At 46.0% G+C, this 23,888-nt stretch overlaps 1 protein-coding gene across 1 annotated transcript in view; it reads left to right on the plus strand.

Annotated features, from left to right (window-relative positions):
- The window catches only part of rapgefl1 (Rap guanine nucleotide exchange factor (GEF)-like 1), a 28,057-nt gene extending 5,376 nt beyond the window's left edge, over positions 1-22,681 (plus strand). Inside the window, exons 3-16 of the mRNA XM_036148657.1 lie at positions 9,564-9,642; positions 11,665-11,842; positions 13,074-13,171; positions 13,368-13,480; positions 14,589-14,756; positions 14,836-14,933; positions 17,118-17,240; positions 17,446-17,624; positions 18,057-18,147; positions 18,333-18,383; positions 18,472-18,559; positions 20,506-20,570; positions 22,124-22,178; positions 22,272-22,681. Of these exons, the coding sequence (XP_036004550.1) occupies positions 9,564-9,642; positions 11,665-11,842; positions 13,074-13,171; positions 13,368-13,480; positions 14,589-14,756; positions 14,836-14,933; positions 17,118-17,240; positions 17,446-17,624; positions 18,057-18,147; positions 18,333-18,383; positions 18,472-18,559; positions 20,506-20,570; positions 22,124-22,178; positions 22,272-22,396 (1,511 nt within the window). The 3' untranslated portion in view covers positions 22,397-22,681. The remainder of the gene's footprint in view (positions 1-9,563; positions 9,643-11,664; positions 11,843-13,073; positions 13,172-13,367; positions 13,481-14,588; positions 14,757-14,835; positions 14,934-17,117; positions 17,241-17,445; positions 17,625-18,056; positions 18,148-18,332; positions 18,384-18,471; positions 18,560-20,505; positions 20,571-22,123; positions 22,179-22,271) is intronic.
- The last annotated feature ends 1,207 nt before the right edge of the window (positions 22,682-23,888 follow it).

Here is a 23,888-nt window from a genome sequence, read left to right on the forward strand (position 1 = left end):
GTTCAGGGGACGTTCAGGGTTGGCGTGGTGCGTTCAGGGTGATTTCCGGGTTGGCGTGGTGCCGTTCAGGGTTGACTTCAGGTATGACGTGGTTTGCATTCAGGGTGCGTGGTCGTTCAGGGTGACGTTCAGGGTGACGTGGTGGCATTCCAGGGTGAAGTGGTTGCGTTCAGGGGGTTGACGATTCAGGGTGACGTGGTGCATTCAGGGTGAAGTGGTGCGTTCAGGGTGACGTGGTGCGTTCAGGGTGACGTTCAGGGTGGTGTGGTGTGTTCAGGGTGAAGTGGTGCGTTCAGGGTGGCGTGGTGCGTTCAGGGTGTTGTATCCAGCGGAGCTGAACTCTGACGCACGACAAACTTCAGATTTGCATCTGTAAAAATGTCGTTTCACGTCTTTGTGTCGGTTTGTCAGATAAAATCTTTGGTGAATATTTTATGATGAAGCGTTTCAGGTGGAGCAGCAGCTTCTTGGTCTGCAGCCTGTGGCTCTTAATAACTTTGGCTACATATATATTTATTATGGTATTTAAATGTAATAATGATAATAAATGCAGGTTTCAGCAGTTTTTTCTTGGAATAATTGCTTTTAATTTTCACAACAGAATGATGCTATAAGTGCCAATAATATTTAATTCTAAATTATTATTGTTTCATTATGTTGAAACATTATTATCCACAAATATCAACATCCCGTCCATCCTCTTTTTTTAAATCTCAAAATAGACACAAAAGACGTTTCTTTAACGATGACAACATGTTTACTACAGCAGATCTTTATCACAAATTATAACTTATAACCAGGCAACATTTATGACTCTGAATCAGTTTAATTCAGGTGGACTGGAGGTAAAATGGTTCTATAGACGGTAAAGATTACAGGACCCTGGTGTCTCCTGACAGACCGTCTCCTGTTCTGTGACCCAGTCGGTCCTGGCATCACTAAAGCGGTTCTGACCAACAGCTGGAGGTTCTATTTGCTTTTCTTTGCCCCAGTTTCAGTCCAGAACCTTTCACAGAGCCGTGTTCTGGCAGGTTCTGGGAGGTTCTGGGAGGTTCTGGCAGGTTCTGGGAGGTTCTGGCAGGTTCTGGGAGGTTCTGGGAGGTTCTTTGTCCTTTGGCTGGACTTTGAGCCAGCAGCAGTTTGGGAATCCTCCTGGTTGGAGCTGGAATCGTGTTTTTGGTCATGAAATCTGCTTCAGCCGCTGTTTCAGTTTTTCTCTGGACTTTGGGGAACGATGATGTGAAATGGTGATTATGGGAAGCGGTGCTGGTGCTGGACCGTTTGGACCTCCTCAGAGAGGACCGGTGGAGCGCCTCACAGGCGGTTTGGACGGTTTGAAGAGCAGGTTCCTCCTCACCTGGCGGGTTTTACCTGCTGAGGCCCGGAACGTCTCACCTGACAGGCGGCCCTGAGGAAGAGGAGGAGGAGGAAGAGGAGGAGGAAGAGGAGGAGGGTGACGGTTTGAACCCGCAGCCAATCAGAGCCGGTTGTTTACGCTGCAGGGAGATTCCTCTGCGTCAGATAGCAGAGGATCCAGGTTTGGTCTCGCCTCGTACTCCGTGTGTTTGTTTGCGTTCCACAGACCCGCCCCCCCGTCACACCCTGGCCTCTGATTGGCCGGCTGGAACACTTTGATCTTTTACAGAGCCAGAGCCGGTCCTGCTGCAGGTGGGACGCTCTCACCTGGTGACATCACAGCTGAAACACAGAGTACAGCTCAGGGTTGGAACAGATGGTTCACCTGGAAATACCTGGAACACCTGGAACACCTGGAAATACCTGGAACACCTGGAACACCTGGAACACCTGGAACACCTGGAACACCTGGAACAGCGTACCGACAGTTAAATGAAAGCAAAAGCCGCCTGTCAGAACATGCAGCGTCAGGGCGGGCGCCCGGCGGGGGGGCGTGTCCAGGCAGGTGTCCAGGTGAGGCGGCATGAAGCAGAAGGTAAACAAAGCTGCAGCTTCCTGGAGGATCTGACCGGAGCTCCAGGAGTTCTGACACGTTTCAGGAGTTCTGGTCCAGAAGGACTGCAGCTGGTTCTGGATGTTTGTGAGCTCGGCCTCCTTAGACTCTAATTAAGCCTCTTCCTGACTCTGATTACACGTTCCAGTCGTTTTACTGTCCCACACCAGGAAAAAAACAAAAACAAATTCTAACTTTGAGGAGACAGCGTCATGAAAAACAGACAGAAACACGTCAGAACCTCAGGAACCCAGACGGTACCGTCGGTCCACACAGAACACGTTTGATCCTGATTCGGTTCTGTTTCTGTTTCAGCCCAGTTCTAACCCTGGTTCTGGTTCCATCCTGGGGTTCTCCTCATTTCTGTCCCGTTATAACTGAATGCTGTTGCTGATCAACCGGTGACGGGTTAGAAACCCATTTTTACCCAGAATCCCTCATCCTGCAGGGAGACGTTTTATTAAAACATGTTTCAGACGTTGTTTCCTGGCAGCTTTATCTCTGAGGCAGTTTTCAGTAACCAGACGCTTCATGAACAGAAACATCAGTAAATCCTTTACTCGTCTTTAGTGCCACTGGAATCAGCTTCATCACTGATTACTTCTGTTCAGAATAAGAAATAAAACAAATCCCCGTGGCTTCCTGATCTAAACTGGGGTTGTCCAACTTTTCTAAGAGTTACAATCAACTAGACTCTAATAAAAATAAACAGAAGGTCTGTGATGGACCTACTGTGGTCGGTACTGTGGGCTCGTTTTGGACCTGCAGTCACTGAGTGGACCGTGATCGGCTCTGTGTCTGGACTAGGGCTGAACGATTTTGTAAAATAATCTAATTGCGATTTTTTTTTTCTTAATATTGTGATTTAATGCGATTTTTTCCCCCAGTTTAATTTATCATGTGTTTAAAAATATATACAAACAACAAATCATTTTGTTTCCTCGCCATGTGGATTAGTTGCTAAAAGAGCCGCAGCATCTAAACTCAGAGCAGAAATTATTGCGTTCTACCGACTGTTTTGACTTTTCTCTGCGTTAACCACAAGCAACAAAAATGGCCTCTAAATAAAGAAGTTTGTAAACAAGGACTATTTAAAACAAGAACTTTTAATGTTTCTATTAATCAGAATATTATTCTAGAGAACAGCTTTTAGTTGATTTGGACATCAATCCTTGTTGAACATAAAGTGCAACCAACAAGCAAGTCTATGTATTAAACTGATTGACCAGTAATTAATGCTATGTATGATTATATAAACTCTAAAACAAGTAATAAAATTAGATTATCTCACTGCTGCAACTGTCTTCCCTTCCATGTGGATCAAACCCACTTTAAACATTTTACCAACACCTAATGGACGTGTCTAATTCCCTGATTGTTACATAGCCAAAAATTGCAGACTCTGCGATTTGGAAATTGCGTTTTTTTTAAATCACGATTATATTGAAAATGCGATTAATTGTTCAGCCCTAGTCTGGAGTCAAACGTGAGTCCGTCTGTCCCCCGGCTGAAGTCTGGGCCGAGCCGAGCCGAGCCGAGCCGAGCCGGCGCTCATCTGTCTGCGTGTTCCTCACTCCGGCTGAACGCAGCCGGCTGAAGCTGAAGCTGCTTGAAGCTGAAGCCGCTTGAAGCTGGAGCTTCAGCAGCAGCTGGGGACGTGGCGCTGGTTCGGCCCGTCGGGAGAACTTCACACGTTCCTCTGGTCCGAAATGTTCTCACCAAGCCGAGCTGTGCAGAAACAATGGGATGCGTCTGTGTGTGGGAGGCAGCTTTTCTGCACACAAATGTTCAGCTCTCTGCAGGCTTTTACCTTCACTCCTCTTCCTCCTCCTCCTCCTCCTCCTCCTCCTCCTCCTCCTCTTCGTCGACCTCTGAGCTGCACGGTGGTCCTGTTGGTGCATCGCATGGACCTTCATGTTCTGCGTGTGCAGAGCCTGAAGAGGCCCGTTCAGCACCTGTTGGCATAGCAACGGGCTCTCTGTGAGACGCTGGCAGCAGAGGAGGAGTGGGAGGCGGAAAGAGGAACCGAGCCGAGGAGGTGGGAGGAAAATGGCTGGAATTAAAGCTCCGGCTTCTCCTGCTCCTCCAGGACGCTGCAGCTGGACGGCTCACGTGTTCTGCTGCTGTCCCAGAGGCAGACAGAGGATAAATCAGGTGATTCAACCCAAACGTCAGAGCAGAACCCGTCTGTCCTGGACTCAGATCCCTGCTCCTGGTCCCGGCCGTGAAGCGATCCGGTGGAGAATGGGACTTCCCTGCAGGAATGTCCTGAGCTGTGATGTAACTGGACTCAGAGCGACATGCACTTTAAAACCTTTCTGCGTCCCTCTTCTGCCCCGCAGACGTCCTGATAAAACCGTTCAAAGGAAGCATTTCACTCGTTTCCTCACAATAAAGACAAACACGCGACGTCTCCGCTGCTCAGACGGACCTCGGCTCAGTGAGTCTGCAGAAGCTCCACCTGCTGTTGCTTTCCCCCCAAACAGAACGTTTCCCCCCAGGAAAGGCTCGTCTGCGGCCGCGTTTGTTCCTCGGCGTACTCATTGTGCCGTCTGATCCACTTTGACTCCCAGATATGAGTTTCTGCACGGCTGCACTCTGTGAATGAGCCTTTCTCTGCCGCCTCCTTCATCTCCAGCTGCAGAGCCACATTTAAACCTTTCCCGTTACAGTAGCAGCTTTTAGGGATGGAAACACCATATTTCCCGCATGTTTTCCACCTTCCTGACAGACTCCCCGCATCATTTACCAGGAAAACAGCCGTATCTGTTAGGGAAGGCATGTCTGGACCGGCGCTGACCCGGATGGAGCCGCGTTCTCACTACTCTGAGTTTTAGTGAATCTGAAGAAGCTAAAACTCACATTTGCTCATTAACCTCCTTCAGCTGGAGCCACGGTTGGCAGAGCGGTGCCGGCGGGTCGTTGTTTAAAGGTATCAGTCAGGAGGAGGGTAGAAAACAGCTTTACCCGCCATGCAGGACAAAGTTATCACTAACTGGAGGCAACATGGGTTCCCCCAACGAAGAATGCAAGATGGCGCCGTCTCCTGCATGGCCCACCCGTCTGGACTGAGCGGCAGGTTGCAGGATAGAATCCCAAAGTGTGAAAGGAAGAGCTGATCCGCAGAGAAACACGGTGGCGGCAGCATCATGCTGAGGGGTTCTGTGGATGGAACCGGGGTTTATGTCCGGGTCAGGAGCCGTTTCAAATACAGGCCGGTTCTGAAGGAAGATGTTTTAGATTAGGTAGTAAATCCAAGTTAGAAGTCCACCGCAGTAAAATTTAACCCTGGTCACTTTTATTTAAGTCAAACTGGATGCTTTTATCATGAGCTTTTATGATTTAAATCCGGACTAAAAATAAAGAAACCATAGAATAACATTTACCTTCATATAGTAAAATAATGGAAACAGGCTCAGCCAGCTGGAAACTGTGAATGTTTTTGTGGCATATAGATGGAATTAACGTGGATCTGTGCGCTGAGGAGCATAAAAAGCAGGTAGATGATCTGGATCAGCAGAAGAAGCAGGCAGGTGTGATGATTCCTGAGCCGACCCCCGCCTCCTGGGAAGATCCGTGAGGTTCTGGTCCACAAACGGCTCCAGAACCGTGGATCATCTCATTATAATAGCTGCCTGGAACAAATGAGCAGCTCTGTGCACGATGGCCGACTCGGTCCTTTCTGTAGCATCCTGACTGGTTTTAAAGATTTAAAGCCCTTCGCTGAGTGAGTGGAGAGACAGACGTCCTCGGTGGAGGAGGCATGTTCACCTCATCACAACCATCAGCATTAAGCTAACATCAGCCACAAAGACATATTTCAATTCAATTAAATCCAGTTTAGTTTTTTCATGAAGCTCCAATTAACATCACATCATCATCGAGGTTCTTTCCAAAGTCAGGTTCCATCAGATCCTCCAGGTTGGTGAGAAAGTTTCCTCTCTAAGGAAACCCAGCAGGTTGCATCAAGTCTCTCCAAGCAGCATTCACTCCTCCTGAAAGAGCGTAGAGCCACAGTGGACAGTCGTCTGCATTGTTGATGGCTTTGCAGCAATCCCTCATACTGAGCATGCATGAAGCGACAGTGGAGAGGAAAACTCCCCTTTAACAGGGAGGAGAACCTCCAGCAGAACCAGAACCAGGCTCAGTGTGAACGCTCATCTGCCTCCACCCACTGGGGCTTAGAGAAGACAGAGCAGAGACACAGAAAGCTCAGAAGCTCACATTGACCCAGGAGTACTTTCTATGTTAGAGAAGACAGAGCAGAGACACAGAAAGCACAGAAGCTCACATTGACCCAGGAGTACTTTCTATGGTAGAGAAGACAGAGCAGAGACACAGAAAGCACAGAAGCTCACATTGACCCAGGAGTACTTTCTATGTTAGAGAAGACAGAGCAGAGACACAGAAAGCTCAGAAGCTCACATTGACCCAGGAGTACTTTCTATGTTATATTTAATTAGTGGCAGGACGAGGATCATGTGATCCTCCCACGGTTTCGTACGTCTGGCTTTTTGGTGCGAGTCCAGATTTTTCTCCCTGCTGCGGACCTTTAAAGCTGTGCAGACTCCCTGAACTTTGGGTTCTCCTCACACTTTCACAGGTGTGATGGAGCCAGAAGCTCCAGGTGAGTCTGACCTGATGCCAGAAACTGAACCGAGCGTCTCAGCAGCTCTGATGAAGTTCAAAGCGTCTCCATCCCTTCATGAACAACAACTTGTTCCCTCGCCGCTTCTTCACACCTTCAGTTCTTCTCTCGCCTGCAGTCTCTCTTCATCAGCTGCTCTCTCTTCCTCCTGCTCTTCCTCCCACCTTCTCTCTCCTCCTCTCAGCGGATCCTCGGTTCTGAGGTCCGTTCTGACTGGAATCGTCTGTGAAGCAGGAATCAGGAGAATCTTTTCCTCGTTCCTGATGATGAGCTCTGACCCTGCTGGGTCCATGTTCTGGTGCCGCTGTCCTGGTTTGGGTCGGTCCCATCCGTCCCCAGAACCACGGTTCTTTTCGTCCTTCTGGGGCGAGCCCACGGTGCCGTGTGTTTGCTGAGACGTGACGTTCTGGCCCAGGGCCCGGTTCTGCCGGCCAGTGATGGTCTGCTGAGGTTCTTCTGAGTCCGTGTGGAGGTGCTGACCCAGAGAGGCGACGGGTTCTGATGGGTTCCTGATGGTTCTGATGGATCCCAACGGAACTATGGGTCAGCTGAACAGGTTCTGTTATCTTGGACTGGGTCAGCACTGTTCTGGGAAGAGTCCTATTGGACCTCCAGTTCTGTGTTTTAATCGATTCTGGTTAATTAATTAGTTTTTAAGGTTTATTTTATTACTTTAAATAAAGAACGAAGTTTAAAAAGTGAAATTAAATTTAAAAACCACGAAAAGAAAACAAAATAATAAAACAATAAAAATAAATCAAAGGAATTCAGGATAAACCTTTTTATAATTTTCCAGACACTTTTTTTTTTTTTTAGACCCGACTCTTTCCAGAACCAAATCCAGGCTCTGGTCTGAAATTGTTCTACCAGGTTCTGGGAAAACTCCAGAACTTTATTTTGGGTCTAGTTTCTTTTCCCTGGTTCTCTTGGTGCTCGGTTCTTTTACTCCCAGAACCGACTGGAAGTCTCACTGGACATTTAAACCGGGCCAGGACCGATATGTTTCAGTGTGGATCTGATTCTGGTGAGAGCTCACTGATATCTAAACAGAACCTCAGGCCTGGTTCTGGGTTCATTCCTTCCTGTTTAGCCATTCTTTACTGGACCTTTAGACCGGCTCCCAAAAGTTCTGGAGTTATTTTAGTCAAACCTTTGCAGGTCCAACTGGGTTTCTGACCTAATTTGAGCTGATGTTGGATTGGTTTTTGGTTCTGTTAGAACCTTTTCAGACAGAACTCCTGACCCGGTTTGTTATCTGCAGATGTTCTGACTTCTTTGCTCGACGTCTAGTTTCTGAAAACTGGGTCGGGACTCAAGTTAAGCTTAATTTTTGCTTGTATAAAAATCTTGTTTTTGGTGTTGGTGGGTTTGGATCCAGTGATGGTTTTGGACCGGTTCTGGACCGGTATTTATTAGACCGGACTCCTTCCAGAGATACAGGAATAAATATTTTCCTGAAATAGTTTTGGATTCTTCACTGGAGAATATTAACGGGTCCAGAACTGATCTGGACTTTTCTGTGACTTTAGCTGCGGTCCAACCGGGTTTGGATCGGGTCTGTGGATCCGATCCAAACCCGGGTCCTGACACCCGCTCTGGACTCCTGGTAACCTTCACCTCGGCCAGTCGATCTGAACTACGACGCGTCTTTTAAAAAAAAACGTTGCAGGTTGTGGGTTTAAAATAGGGCTGAACGATTTTGGAAAATAATCTAATGGCGATTTTTTTTCTTAATATTGCGATTTAATGCTATTTATTCATTTTTTTTTCAGTTTAATTTATCATGTGTTTTAAAATATATACAAAAACAAATCAATTTGTTTCCTCGCCATGTGGATTAGTTGCTAAAATAAAGATAAAGATGTTTGTAAACAAGGACTATTTTAAATATGAACTTTTAATGTTTCTATTAATCAGAATATTATTCAAGAGAACAGCTTTTAATTTAATTGGACATCAATCCCTGTTGAACATAAAGTGCAACCACCAAGCAAGTCTATGTATTAAACTGATTGACCTGTACTTAATGCTATGTATGATTATATAAACTCTAAAACAAGTAATAAAATTAGATTATCTCACTGCTGCAACTGTCTTCCCTTCCATGTGGAGGCAAACCCACTTTAAACATTTTACCAACACCTAATGGACGCGTCTAATTCACTGATTGTTACATAGCCAAAAATTGCAGACTCTGCGATTTTTATTTGGAAATTGCGTTTTTTTTAAATCGCGATTATATTGAAAATGCGATTAATTGTTCAGCTAGTTTAAAACCCGGTTCTGAACCACCTTTGAGCAACGAGGCGACCAGAATCTATCAGACTGAGGATGCGCCGTCGGTTCTGATCCGGCTCCTTACCGCACACACTCTGATTCCTCTCCTTCTTTATCACTTTCTTCTTCTTCTTCTTCTTCTTCTTCTCTCACATTTCCCTCGCAGCCGGCAACGTGTTGTCTCCATGGTAACCGCCTGCAGAGAGGCGGGCTGGGACCGGACACGCCCACTGCAGCATGGCGCACACACACACACACACGGTTACACTCAGACACACACAGCGTGTATTTTAGTGGACGTGACCACAGCCTGGAGCTTCAGCGTCTTAAATTACAGCCGCCGCTCCTCTGGCTGTGTGTCACGGCTCAACGTATAATCAGAGGAGGGTTCAGCTCCGCATCCTCCTCTGAAGCCCAGGGAGACGCGGCTTTCCTGCCAGGACTCCCTCTGCATGTAGAAAGCAGAAGCTGTGAGGCTGGAAGCCATTCGGGGGACGAGGACCGCTGATTAGGGGCCTCCACGCTTTCTGGGAGCTGCTGGCCTCGATGTCTGGGTGCAGCTCTCAGGTGGAGTCCTTCAGGCGGGGCGTGCATTCTGGGTTTGAAATGTTGATGCTGCGTTCAGGCACACTGTGTACATTGAAGCTCTGTGTGTGTGTCTGTGTGCAGAAACCCTGCTGGATGACTTCATGCTGACCCACCCCATCTTCCTGACGGCCGACAGGCTCCAGCAAGTCCTGCTGCAGCAGTATCCTTCTCCTGCGCCCGGGCAGAATGCGCTCAGGGCGCCGTGACGCCGTGTGCATGCCCAGGTACATCCAGGGGCGTGTTTAATGCGACAGGAATGAGAGACGAGCTTCGCAGGTTCGATGTGAGGGAATTAACCGCAGCGATGTTCCAGTCGTGTCTTTGCCTACAGGCGGCTCTGCCTCCTGTTTGTTGCCCCGCCTGCTCTCGCTTTGTTTGTGTTCCAGGTGAGAGGAAACGGGACGTTCCTCCAGGTCCAACACGTCCACAACAGAAACCCTCCCTTATGCTGTTTACCTGCGATACCGCCACCTGAACGTTCTCACACTCTGATCTCATTTGATTGCCCCCTAATGAGCTCCACAGTTTGCATAAAGACCTTCCAGATGTTTAACACTAAGGTCCATCTGAGACGCTGTAAAGTTGTTGAGACGAGGTGAATAAAGGAACCGGGGTCCATCTGTCTGGCTGTGTCCAGCAGTCCTGGGCTCCTGGGAGCCTGGAGACGGCGTACAAGATGTTCAGAAGGCATCCGCACCAGATTCCCAAACCACCTGAACCGGTTCCTGTGGCTGCGGAGGAGGCCGGAGCTCCCCGCCTTGTAATGACGGCTGGATGCACATGGATGCATGTCAGGTGCTAGCTTAGCGTTGCCTGACCGAGGTTCTGTTAGAACTGGAACCTGCAGCCATCAGCGGCGGTTCCAGGCAGAGAGGATCTGCTGATATTCTGAGGGAGCGGCGGCAGCACAGCTGAAATAATGCAACGTGTCAGCCTCCTGTTCATGTGTGGAAATCAGAAACAGTGACTTAATGGAGGCGCGACCTTACGCAGAGCATCGATATGCACGGCATGTGTGAAACCTGCCTGAGGCTGAACCCAGCCCTGAAGGCACGATTACTTCAGCTGTTTCTATTCTTGATCACATCCTCCTGGTAACGACGCCTAACTAATGACCGAGGCCGGAAATGGAAAGGTGACCGACTGGTAAATCCACTTTTTCATTCCCCCAGACCCTAAATTTGGACTCCATTCTGCTTCTGGCAGCTCAGCCCAGACCTGAAGGTGGAAATCTGCAGTTTTCCAGATGGAGAGCACAGGACCAGAGTCCAAGGTTCTGGTTATAATCCTGCATGTTTCACATTCACCCACAAATCACTGCAAGCTCTCAGAACAATGACACTTAACTGCGTCATCTGCAAACGACTTTACAACCTGAATCATCCCCACTGTTTCACGTTTACCGCCCAGCTGTTGCAGAACGATTAAAAAGTCGTTGATCAATGAAACAAAACTGACTGCATCTCCTCCAGACGGCGTTCTGAATCCGGCTGACCTGGAAACCCTGCACATCTGGAGCGTGGTGTAGGGGGAAATGAACGAATGAACGCACCGTCATCATTAAAATCAGTTGATTCCTTCAGCTCACATGAAAAAATGCTGGTTTTCACATCGGTCCACATGAATCCTCCCCCACAGGGAGATGGAGAGGAAGACGGGGACGTGGGTGGACGAAGAAGAGCGAAAGAAACGGACAGAAATAAATCTCCCTTTGTTGTATTACACAGATGGAGGAACAGCAGCTTAAAATGGGAAATTCAGGCTCTTTTCCTGTCAGATCACCTCAGGATCTCTCATTTTGTCAGGATTCAACAGTCCTGATAAAAAATCTGAATAAACAGGAGCAGGTAGCAGCGCACACGTCTTTTCAAAGAAGGCCAAAGCTTCGCGGGAAGTAGAGCTGAAATTCTCAGCGCTGGACTCTGACGAGAACAAGCGCCTCTCATCAGAGGATGAGACAGAGAGCGAGTGTGTGTGTGCGTTGGCGAGGCAGCTGGATGACAGTGTGTGTGTGTCTGCAGTGTAATGTGGGTCATCATGGTGGCGTCTCTTTCTGAGCTGAAAGCGATGCTCCTCCTGCTGCAACACATGCAGCTTCCTATGTGCTGCAGCAGCAGCAGAGGAGGAAACACGCTCAGCGTTCAGGTCGACTCGTTTAGTCCTTAACGAAACACTTTTCTAGATTCACGTTGGAGGCCGAGGGGGGAGGCAGAGAGAGGGAGAGGAGAGACGGAGACTCGGAGGCGTGGATGAGCGGCGCAGAGAGGAAGCAGGCGGTGTTGAACATGGCCTTCCGCTACCTGGACACCTACAGAGAGCTGCTGCAGGAGGAGGGAGAGCGCAGCAACAGCTTCCCAAAGGTACCAACACACCCAACCCGGGTGACACCAGTGGTCTTCAATAATCAGTGACTCAGAGTTAATATCACACTTTACTCTGGGTAGCTTAGATGTGGAGGCGTGTTTCCTTCATCAGGACATTTATTTCCATCCGGTCTGCGTCAATATTTCACTGGGATTCTGTTTTAACGAGGCAAAGTGAGAACATCCCAACGATGATCCAAAAAAAGTGGTCCTCTTTAACCAGGCTTCCTGCTTTCTCTTTAATTTCACAGTAAACAGGGCCACATCCTTCCAGTGACCTTTACTTGAAAGCAGCCTTTGGTTGCCCCTAAATCTGCTCGTAATGAATTAAAGACAATTGGGTAAATACATCAAGCGTTTTCAAATAAAGAGCCAAACTCTATTTTGAACCATGGAGAAAAAAAAAGAAAGCACAAAATGAGACACGTGTAAAACCTCTTTTTAAAGATCTAAAATGATCTGCAAACCCTTTTCCAACCAAAAACATCTTTAGTTCAAATATTTTATTGTTGAGCAGGTAAAAAAAATCTTAACACTTTCTTTACATTTTTAATGGAACAGAAAAGTAATTTTTGTTTACTATTAATTTTCATAATGATCATTGAGTCATTGAGTAAATGTGGTTTTACCTCTAAATAAGGCAGCACATATAAACTGTATTTTATCAGAGCTTTCAGTGGAACAGACGGTCGACTGACGCGTGTTCCTTAAAGACGTGGCTGTAGGTTCATGCTCCTCTCCTGCCGATCTGTTTTAGACTCTTTGTTCAGCATGCAGGTTCACTGCCAGCCGCTCTCCTGGGATCACCGTCATGTTGTGGCTGTTCCACTTTGCTGTTTTAGGGTTTTTCTTGTTCCAGGCCAACAACAGGAAACGCTTGCCTGATTGCAGCCTTTCAGTAAAACGACCTAATCTGCGTATCAACTGTCTCAACGAACGAGACGCAATCAGGCCTCAACATGTCCAACTTCCTGATAATTATCAGTCAACTCCTGCATTCACGGCATTACAGTAACGCTTTGGAAAGCAGCCCGATGGGAATCTCCAGGACCGGAACCTGAATCGGAGAACAACATCAGGCTGAAAGTGAAAGTGAAGCCGACGGATTTTCCCTAAACTGACAGAAATCAGCTGAAGCTGAGCTGCAGCTGGCTCTACATCCTAATCACGGATCTGTTTGAGTTGAATTATTCCAGATTGTGAGACTGTTTGTTGCGTTTGCGTGCAGGAGCTGTACACGTGTGCGGTTAAGGAGCTGACCCGGTATCCTGACCTGGTGGACGACGTCGTCAAGCTGCAGCGATGGACCGAGATCTTGCATTGCCCGTAAGACTCCCACACGGAGCAGTTTGGGTCAGAACATGTTGGACTGGCCCTCACTGCTGAGGCGCTTTGAAGCTGCATGATCCCAGTGGTGCAAAATGTTTCATAGACAGGCTTGTCCATCTGTATTATTAGTCCATATTTATCACGTTTCTGTTCTCTTTTGTCCTTTGTTTTTGGTATATTTGTGTGTTCGCAGCTCCGAGGAGGAGAAGGAGAGCAAGAAGAAGCAGGTCCGTCCACTCTTCAGACACTTCAGACGTATCGACGCCTGTCTGCAGCCCCGTGAGGCCTTCAGAGGCTCAGACGAAAGTACGACGCCTACAGATACCTGCACACACAAACACACACCTGCAGTATAAAAGCTGTGCAGCTCTGTGATCTGTAAACACACACGCTCACAATTGAAATGCAAACACAGCTGCAATCTGCGGTCGTGATATACAAATCACAAGTGGACACGCCCAGAACAGACTCTCAGATCTGAGTTTGGAACTTTAACTTGAATACAAAGGAGCAACGCAACCATTTCAGGTTTTGTTAAAAGGTATATAGCCACATTATTTGCTTAAAAAAAGACCAAACTGTTTGATCATGATAAAATAAGGTTATATACACTAAGCCTTCATCCTGATGATGTTGTGATGGTCCTATTTGAGGCTAAAAATAGCCCCACAACGGGCGTGATGACCAGATATAAACAGATGTGGCGCCATCTACTGGCAGTATTGCAGAACTATCATAATGCCGATTTGCTTAATTAATAAATCAGTATTAAATGATGTCAGACTGAGCCTGACCCTCTACAATGCCTGCAGCAAAGCAGCCGCACGGCGTGATGAAGACCAATGTTATTAATTAAATAAACGATCTACAGCAGCTTTAACAGCCTCATATCAGAACATTTAGTCACATCAGTCAACTCTGCGTCACATCTGAGCCTCGCCATTTTTACCGTCCGCTTCAGTGAACACCAACGTTCAGACTGGATTCCCAGATACATTCTAGGCTTTTCCCTCTTGCAATCATATATTTATGCGCTTTTTTGCACTGGATCTTGGACCTTTCTTCATTGTTTCGCTGGGAGATGCTAATAGCCGTTAGCCACTTCCTTGTTTCATCTCCTGCTGCACATGCTCAGTACGTACTTCCTCTGTTATAAAAAATAAACACGAAAGGCTTCATTTACTAACAAACTGAGCAAAAACAAAGCGTAAAACACCAAAATAAGAACTCGTATGCCAGCAGAACATGATAATCTTTCATAAAATCTTTGTATGCAACCAGAGTGAGCTGCTGATGTATAAATTTAAAAAGCCAAAATATCGTGGCTATGCACCTTTAAGCCAAATCACAGCCTGCAGCTCTACAAGCGACCCGTAGATGGAGCTAGAACCTCCATAATTTTGCCTGTTTTTAGTCTTCTGCAGGGTGTACACCCCGGATCACTCATACGTGACCATCCGGAGCCGCCTGTCCTGTCGGGTCGGAGAGATTCTGGCTCTGGTTAAAGAGAAACTGCAGTACAGTGAAGACCAGCCAGTGCTGCCTGGAAACCTCATACTGGTGGCCGTCACCTCAGCGGGAGGTACCACGTTTTCTGCATGTTTTGGGTGTTTTTGCTGCTGTGTGCGGACGAATTGACTAATGGATGTTGTGTGTTTCAGAGAAAGCCGTGTTTCGTCCAAGCGATGAAGCCGTCTTCACCACGCTGGGCGTCAACACCCACCTGTTCGCCTGTGAACCCTCTGAACTCGACTCTCTGGTGAGGATCCATTTTATTGAAAGGTTGATTGATTGTTGGGTAACAGCAGCCAATGAAATCGGGGTGGTGTCGCAGTGCTTCGGTAATGCTGATCCCTGCAGAAAACTGCACAACAAGACAGGAAATCAGTTACTTTCTGTTGGGAAAGTCTGGAGGAAAACCATGAGTCAGAAACCAGACAGGAGACACATTCCTGCTGTTGATGCTGGTTAGCTTGTGGCACTCTTCTTACCTGATGGTAAAAAATAACAATAAAATAGAAATATTGGGTGTACATACACATAAATATACATGCTGTTATTTAAATATTGTTGTTTATTTGTTTTATTTGTACACAAAGTCAGCACCAACCAAGCTGGTTCTGGTTCTCATTAAGCTTTGAAAATCCCACCAGAAGCAAATGTTTTGTCTTCCATAAAAGGTTTTACAGTTAAAGCTTTAAAACAAGGAATCAGATCCTCCAGGTTGGTGAGAAAGTTTCCTCTCTAAGGAAACCCAGCAGGTTGCATCAAGTCTCTCCAAGCAGCATTCACTCCTCCTGAAAGAGCGTAGAGCCACAGTGGACAGTCGTCTGCATTGTTGATGGCTTTGCAGCAATCCCTCATACTGAGCATGCATGAAGCGACAGTGGAGAGGAAAACTCCCCTTTAACAGGGAGGAGAACCTCCAGCAGAACCAGAACCAGGCTCAGTGTGAACGCTCATCTGCCTCCACCCACTGGGGCTTAGAGAAGACAGAGCAGAGACACAGAAAGCTCAGAAGCTCACGTTGACTGATATATGATGGAGCTTGATTATTAAGGGCTTTATACGTTAGAAGAAGAATTTTAAATTCTATTCTTGATTTAACAGGAAGCCAATGAAGGGAAGCTAAAATTGGAGAAATATGATCCCTCTTGGTGTGATGGAGATGCTTTGCGCATCATTACCAGAGTTGTTCAGCTCCATTTATTAAATAAATAACCAAAAGTACGAGATAAACAGATAAGAGTAGCCAGTATTTATTGGAACAACTGGAATTTCTTCTAAGATAACAGTGAACATGTTCAGACAGTTTTCCTTCAGTGAAATAACAATAAGGGTTTTATTCACCGTTGCTCATACTCTCCTCTGGTCTCCTTCCTGATGATAAGCCGTGCAGTTTTATGTAAAAAACAAATCTTTCTCAGTCCGTTTGACAGTCTCCACTGTCCGGCTCATTTATCAATAAATCCTGCATATAAAACCAATCAAACTGGCAAACTTTTTAATTTGGCTTTACAAACATTTCATCCCCTTCAAACCTCTGTATGTAATTATCAAATTAAAGAAAACTAACTGAAACCATCCCAACATGAACACCATTATAGCGCTGATTGTGATACACTTTATACAGAATTTTAACTGACTATGGTTTTAACTAGCTGGGTCATTTCCTGCCTGGCGTGTCGCCCCTCATCATCAGTGACTGAGGGCTGCTGCATAAAACAAGCCCTGGACCTCATGTGACTTCCCTAATCTCTGTCAGGTGCCGCTAAAGCTGTCTGGTGGGACTACAGTTACCTTTGGTGGTCATTCTTTATGTGACCTCTCCTTGAAAATAAGATAAGTTTTAATTTCCATCACTAGTCAGCATGTAGACCAAATTACATCCAATTCACATTGTTCCCTTTTAGTGTATTTAGCTTGATCTAAATATGTGGATCCTGAGAGCTTTGGTCGTAATTCAGCGACATTAAGGGGAGCTGTGCTACATCTTCCAAATGTTTTGTCATGAAATCCTACATTTAACTGCCACCACCACTCAAAAAGCAGCGATCCAGTCCAGTCTGGAATCAACCCAGTTCAGTTCACATCGGCTCAAACTGAGCTGTCTATTTTCCACAGAAAATATTTCTAATTAAAGTATTTTAATCTCACAGAAAGTGAAAAGTAAACGGTGTAGAGGTGTGGTGTCACCAGAACATCACAGAAACTCAGGGAAACACGAAAAAGACTTTTTCCAAAACAGCGAGAAGGTTTGAATCAGGAGAAAGAAAAGGGTCTGAGCACGAAGCCCTGAGGGACGCCTGGGTTGGTTCTCAAATCTCCGAAAAGCAAAGATGGTTTCCCCAAAGCACTTTTTAAAGTTGGGTTCAGTGTGAAACAATAACGAGTTTCTGCACGGAAGCTTTATTATTTTTAATTTTAACGGGACTTCCTGCAGCTTCCTCTTCCTGAGGAGATCCACTGGACGCCTGGTGACAGTAAACTTCATGACATGTCTGCGGAGGAAGTGGCCAATCAGCTGGTGGTGTTCGACTGGGAACTCTTCAGCTGCGTTCATGAGGTGAGAAAAACCTTAAAACCTGGGATGCTCTGATGAGAGGAACAGATTGTAAGAATCTTCAGCTCCTATCATGCTAATTTAAAAGAATGCAGTAAATATTAACTTTTTATTCAACTGAATTTTGCAGCTTTTCGGCACAAGAGATAATTAAAGTTCTGCTCAAAGATGACCAACCCTGAATGTTACTCCCATGCGCCCCCTACAGGTGGAGTTCATCTGTTACGTATTTCACGGCGAGCAGTCCCGCTGGCGCCCCCTCAACCTGGAGCTGGTACTGCAGCGCTGCAGCGAGGTGCAACACTGGGTCGCCACTGAGATCCTGCAGTGCCAGTCTCTGCCCAAGAGGATCCAGCTGCTGCGCAAGTTCATCAAGATCGCAGCGCTGTGAGTCCGGACACATGGCGCCACACATTATGCACCCGCTTATGCTATAAAACAATATAAAATGTTGAAAAGATTAAAACATTTCCCTTTTATAGCCATCAGCAGATGTAAATATATAAATATGATAATTAAAAATGCCTCCAGATGCCAAAATGCAGAGATTGACCCAATGATACCTGAGAACTTCTTCCTTTAAAATAATAAAAATGATGTATTACTTTGTCAGACGGGTTTGTTCATGAGTCGAAATGATCCTTTAATGGAAATAAATTTCTATGGGTATAAATGTGACTCTTATCAACATAACAGTGATAAAATATTAGGAATAACTGGGCAATGGTTTTTTAAACTGAATCCCATCATTTATCCTGCAGCTCTCTGCTGCCCCCCGGTGTTCAGGCTGTGAAACGACACGTTTCTTCTCTGTTTCAGCTGTAAACAGCAGCAGGACCTGCTGTCCTTCCTGGCCGTGGTTCTGGGTCTGGATAACCCCGCAGTCAGCAGACTGAGGCTCACCTGGGAGGTACGAGTTTTACCTGAAACCAGATCTGAGACCAGATGAGTGAAAATGCTTTAATGAAACAGCCGGGCTCTCTCGAAGTGAGACGTACCTGCTGCAGGATCAGCTGCTGGCCTCAGTGACGGCAGAACCAAACAGAACCGGTGCAGACGGGTTCTTCATGATTAATTCTGTTCTGGTGTGTCCAGGGTCTTCCAGGGAAGTTCAGGAAGCAGTTCCAGCAGTTTGAGAGCGTCGCTGTGAGTAATCCACACGACTCAGTATCCACCAATCAGAACTGAGCTGGTTCATCAAGGTGCAGCTGACCTCTGACCTCTTCTCCTCCAGGATCCCTCCAGGAACCACAAGTCCTACAGGGACCTGATGACCAGCCTGAGACCCCCGCTGATCCCCTTCACCCCACTGCTGCTAAAAGGTGATTCAGAGGCTCCTGGTTCTGGTTCTGGTTCTGGTTCTGGTTGGTTTGGAGCTTGAAGGAAGGGATGACCTGTTTTTTCATAAAGACAAACATCTGATCTGTTGTTCTGGGACTCAGAGATCCCTGGAGGTTGGTTTATCGTCCTCTGATTAGAGACACAACGTTGTTCCTGCAGCTGTTTCCTCTCAGAAGTTCCTCAGTGAGACTTTAGCGGATCGGTTCACTCTCAGGTAACTGCAGGTCCGCTGGGACTCGGTCCGCCTGCAGCTCAGGTCCAGGTCTGGTTAATTAGAGCCGCTGGCCGGTCTGCGTCACACATACCCACACGTCTGCGTCCTCTCCTGCTGCCCGGCAGGTTTCTGACGACACAAAACTTTCTGGACCCAAGAGGGAAAAGAGGATGAAGCAAAATGTGTTTTTATTATTTCTGCACCAGAAGACGCTCGTGTTTTCAGGAAGAGTGCGACAGTCCTGTCTCCTTACAAACTTACCCAGGATGTTTGGTTGGTGACCTGCTATGAATCCGATCTTGGATCAGATCATTCCAGGTTCCCATAAACACCATCAGGTAAATGTTTTAAAGCCGGACGAATTAAAGCCAGATGGTAACAGTCGGAGAACAGGATGAATGAAAGTGGGTTACAAAGAAAATAATGAAAACGGGTTAAAAGGGTTTAAAGGATCGACATTTAAAAGATTCTCTGGGTCATGAAAGTAAAACCCATTTTTAAAATTAAAGACCTAAAGCAGCTTTTCTGATGGCAGCTGGACGTTGCAGGAAAGTGATGGCAGGGGTAGGAAAGCAGTTACCTGCAGTTCAGGTAATTAAGCTTCACACGTTGATCCAGGTGTTCAGGCAGAACCAGCATGGAGACCCAGCAGACCGGCACCATTTGGAGGGAATTAAAAGCTCCCTGTGGTGAACTGTCTGCTTTTTACTTATTCACTGCACCAGAGTGAAGAGGCTGTCCTCGCGTCATTCTGAGGACGCCACCTGTCCCTCATCTCACGCCTGGTTAATGCGTGACACGCCTACCAGGTCCACGCAGCCATGTTACGTCGTTTTGGCCAAAAGTTTCCACTCTGCACACCTGGGGAAATTCCTAACTACGCAGAGTGGAAGAACATGGCGGATGAGCAAGCGCTCCTCTGGCGGAGGTTCAGAGATATAGACAACTTTATGATTTGGGCCACAAAATCATACCGTCCCCTTTAGAAGAAAGAAGAGGCTTTAAAATGTTGGAAACAGCTGTTTTCTACTTTTACGTGCAGTGGGTGTAGCACGCTTGGCGTAGGAGCGCAATGCTGCCCCCTAGAGTCTAGGAGAATAGTGCTGCTTCAGAGGAAGAGCCACACGGAGCATAAACGCTGCAGATGTGTCCACATCTCTCATTTCCACATGGAGCATAGGCGCGTTAAGCATAAAACAGCCTTTACTGTCCCTCCACTTCACCTCCAAGCTGCTGTCAGGTTTCTCCCAGCATCACGTTGCTTGGTCCTAAAATCTCTCCTCAGGCTAACGCTACACTCCTGGTGGATGAAAGCTGCCGATATGCAATCAGAGGGCATCTGCTGTGGAGCACCTGCTCCGTCATTTGGCTCAGAGAGGACAGAGAGTCGCGGCTGATTATTGTGGGTAAACCTGAGCGTTCACATAGAATTTAAAACTAAGGTAAAACGGACCAGAGAAGGTCTGGTTGCTGGCTCTGCTCGAGTTTTCCAGCTGTAGCTTTACCTTCTCCGCCCCGCCGCCTTCTGATCGAAGACATTAACCTTGTTTTATAATCCTGTACAAACACCAGACCAGACCAGTTTTATTTCTAAAGCACCCACAGGACCAAAGTGCCAGACACAATCATAAGATCATAAAGCAATAAGCATGATGGTAAATAAAAGAAGCTGCTCCGTCGCTGAGATTCACCTGATTTATCTCGTTTTGGCAGATTTGACGTTCCTTCATGAGAGCTGCAAGACGTTCCACGGTGAACTCGTCAACTTTGAGAAGATGGTGAGTTTGTTCATCACAGACTTGTTTCCACCTGATGTAGACCTGCAGTGATCAGATGTCTGAATGACGAGTTTCTGTCGGTCAGAGGTTAAAAAACGGAAAATAAAGTAGCAGAAAATGCATTTCTAATTGAAAACTTAAAAAACTGTTGCCCATTTTTAACGAGTTTGAAGCAGATCGATCCGATTTAATTGAGAAGACTTCTCAGATAAAGTCCCGCTGTGACGATCACTGCATGAGAATGAGAGAATTGCTGAAAAGGACCAACGGTGCTCCCAGTCCAGGTCTGCAGGTGGCGCCGTCTCTGCTCCCTCACATCTGGATCAGATGGTCAAACCGCCTCCTCAGCGGGTCATCGTGTTCTGGAGGTGTTAAAAAAAAAGCCACCAGGCTAAAGCAGCTGAGTTGGGGGCAGAGAACCGTCTAAACCAGGGGTGTCAAACATACGGCCCGCGGACCGGATCCGGCCTGCCGAACAATTTAGTCCGGCCCTGTGGCTAAATGCATTATCATTATAAAAAAAAAAAAAATGTTTTATTTTTTTTTCGCCAGTGTCCTGTCTGGCAATGTGGCAATAATAATTGTTGTCTTAATGCCAAAAAGAGCTCATCAGATTAGACTTTCACAAGTGGAGCAGTACTGCTTTTGCCATAGTGCTCCGATTGATTTATGAATGTAAATAGTTTTATGATTCATGCGGGGAATATCTCAAATGATGCGGACACTACAATGGGAAAGTAGAAGAGGAAAGGAAGAACAAGAAAAAAAAGAAAAGGTGAAAGAAAGAGGAGATAAAAGGAAGAGAATGATAAAACAGTTATTGAAAAAAACATGTCCTTCGTTTAATTTAAAATCTGCAGTTCTTATATTGTCCACGAGGGGCGCTGTGTTTTAATTAGCAGATTAAGCTTCAGGTGTGGAAAAATTTCAATCATTTCTTAATTTTTATCTGTTTGATGTATTTTGTCATGTAGGACAGTGTTTTAAAGTTCCAAAAAATGTGAATAAATGTTTTTCAACATTGTACAATCACTGTGATCAGTTCTTATGCATAATGCACAAGTAAATGTTTAACTGAGTAAAAGTATTGTTGAAATTGCACATACTTTTCTTAAAAACGCTGAGGTTATTCATAATATATTGTGTAAAAGTGAAATTAATTCAATATAAAAATCAACAACAAGTCTACATTTATTAGTTTTATTTAATCTTGCAATGAGTTTACTCGTGTGGCCCTCTTGAGATCAGATTAAGCTGAATGCGGCCCCTAAACCAAAATTAGTTTGACACCCCTGGTCTAAACCCTGCAGCAGTGTGGCTCCTGGGGACCCATCAGGGGCCGCAGGTCTGCAGAACTTCACAAACTGGGTCATCACAGCACAGAGGTGCTAAATGAATCTAAACGATGTGAACAGTTACCGTAGAAATATGTGAATAGATCAGAACAGCGGCCCGGGCTGCAGCTGGGTCGGCGCTGAGCTCCGTAGAACTTCAGGAAACTCTGTTTGATTTAAACAGAACGTTTTCTGACCATCTTCATCGTTGTTCCGCAGCATAAAGTGGCTGAGATGGTGAGAACCATCCGACGGTACCGGAGCTCCCAGCTGGGTGAGTCTCCTCCTCATCGCCTCGTGTGTCTCCACCTGGTGGCAGGCTTCTGCCACTGCAGCTGTTTACTGACTGTGACGTGTTTTCTGGCAGCCATAGATACAGAGACGTCCCCCTCCCACCTGCAGACCAAGGCCTACGTCCGGCAGCTCCAGGTGATCGACAACCAGAACCTGCTGTTCGACATGTCCTGCAAGCTGGAGCCCAAAGACACGTAGAGGGGCGGAGGAACGGGCAGGAGGTCCAGGACCAGGACATCCTGTTCCTCCACATCTGCACCAGACAGCTGGACACGACACACATTCTGCCACAAACCCAGACATCCACAACCTCCATTCTGCAGGAGACCCCAAACTCCAATGTTCTGCAGAATCTGTAACACTGCAAAGTCCAGAACCAGACCGATAAACCTGCATCAACCCAAACCTTAAACACTGGTTCCTACAGTTCCTAACACACAGCTGAAACACAGAGCGCACGTGCCTGAGCAAATTCTCAGTGATCCAGGTAACAGCAAACAGCCTTTTGCTGTTACCTCGGACTTTATCTGTTCTGTCTGAAAACATTGCGACAACGTTGCACACACACACGCAAATATATATATATATATATATATATATATATATATATATATATATATATATATATATATATATATTTGTGTGTGCTGAAGATGCACTTAATTTAACAGTTAATACTTGTATTTGCTCCTGCCATGACTATGATGTAGGGCTGGACGATAATTCAATAGCAATATATATATATATATATATACATATATATATATATATTGAATTCTAGCCATGTAGGTTAATATTGCAGTCATTATGTCCTCCCAACCAATTAAAACTCAGTCCCAGGAACCAAGCTCCGCCCCCTTCATAGAGGTCAGAGAGCACGCGTTCTTTTTTTTATTTTAGAAACTTGCGGTTTTGGTAAAAAGTTGGTTGAATAAAAGGTTGAGTTTGAATTCAGTTCTGTATCTAAAAATGGCCTGGGCTGCACTTAATTTATGTTTTTAATTTGTTGATAATTATCAATCTCGATTAATATGATTTCTATTTATCGATATGCTTTTTTTTCTAAATCGTCCAGCCCTACTTTAATGTTTAATATCAGGACCTTTTCAGGCTCAAAGTCAGATTTTTGTGCTTCAGCACGACAAGATGAGCAGTTTAATTAATCCAACAACAAGAACCAAAGAGTTTTAGTTTTCGCCCCAAACCTTTGGCATAAATGGGAGAGAAAGATGCAGAACAAATTTATTTTTTAAAGATCCATGAAACTGATTTAATTGATGAAAACTGCGTCATTCCAATCTGGTCCCATTGCTGATGGAATCGTCTTTGTTGCCTGAGATATTTATCTTTATTTGTTTCCAAACGGGAGAACCGCCCTGAACTGAGACAAATAAAGACGGCCGAGTGAAAGTCAAAGCCAGTCAGGCGAAAACACGAGCAGCAGTTTGCTGTATCTGCCCTTACCAGTAGAGGGCAGTAGTTGTCAAACACTGGCCCTTTAAATATGCGTTAAACATTCAGGTTTGATGTTGGATCCAGGAACAATATTAGGAGAAAACTGAAAACCAACAAACATCTCAGCGGTTTCAGCAGCTGTGTGTTAGGAACTGATGACACGACCCCCGACCTTTGGACCAATCAGACTGCAGATAGGCTGAAGGCGTCATCCAATCAGCTTCCTTCAGCCAGA

This window comes from Fundulus heteroclitus, chromosome 16, assembly GCF_011125445.2.
Source record: "Fundulus heteroclitus isolate FHET01 chromosome 16, MU-UCD_Fhet_4.1, whole genome shotgun sequence".
In the NCBI taxonomy this organism is placed as follows: domain Eukaryota; kingdom Metazoa; phylum Chordata; class Actinopteri; order Cyprinodontiformes; family Fundulidae; genus Fundulus; species Fundulus heteroclitus.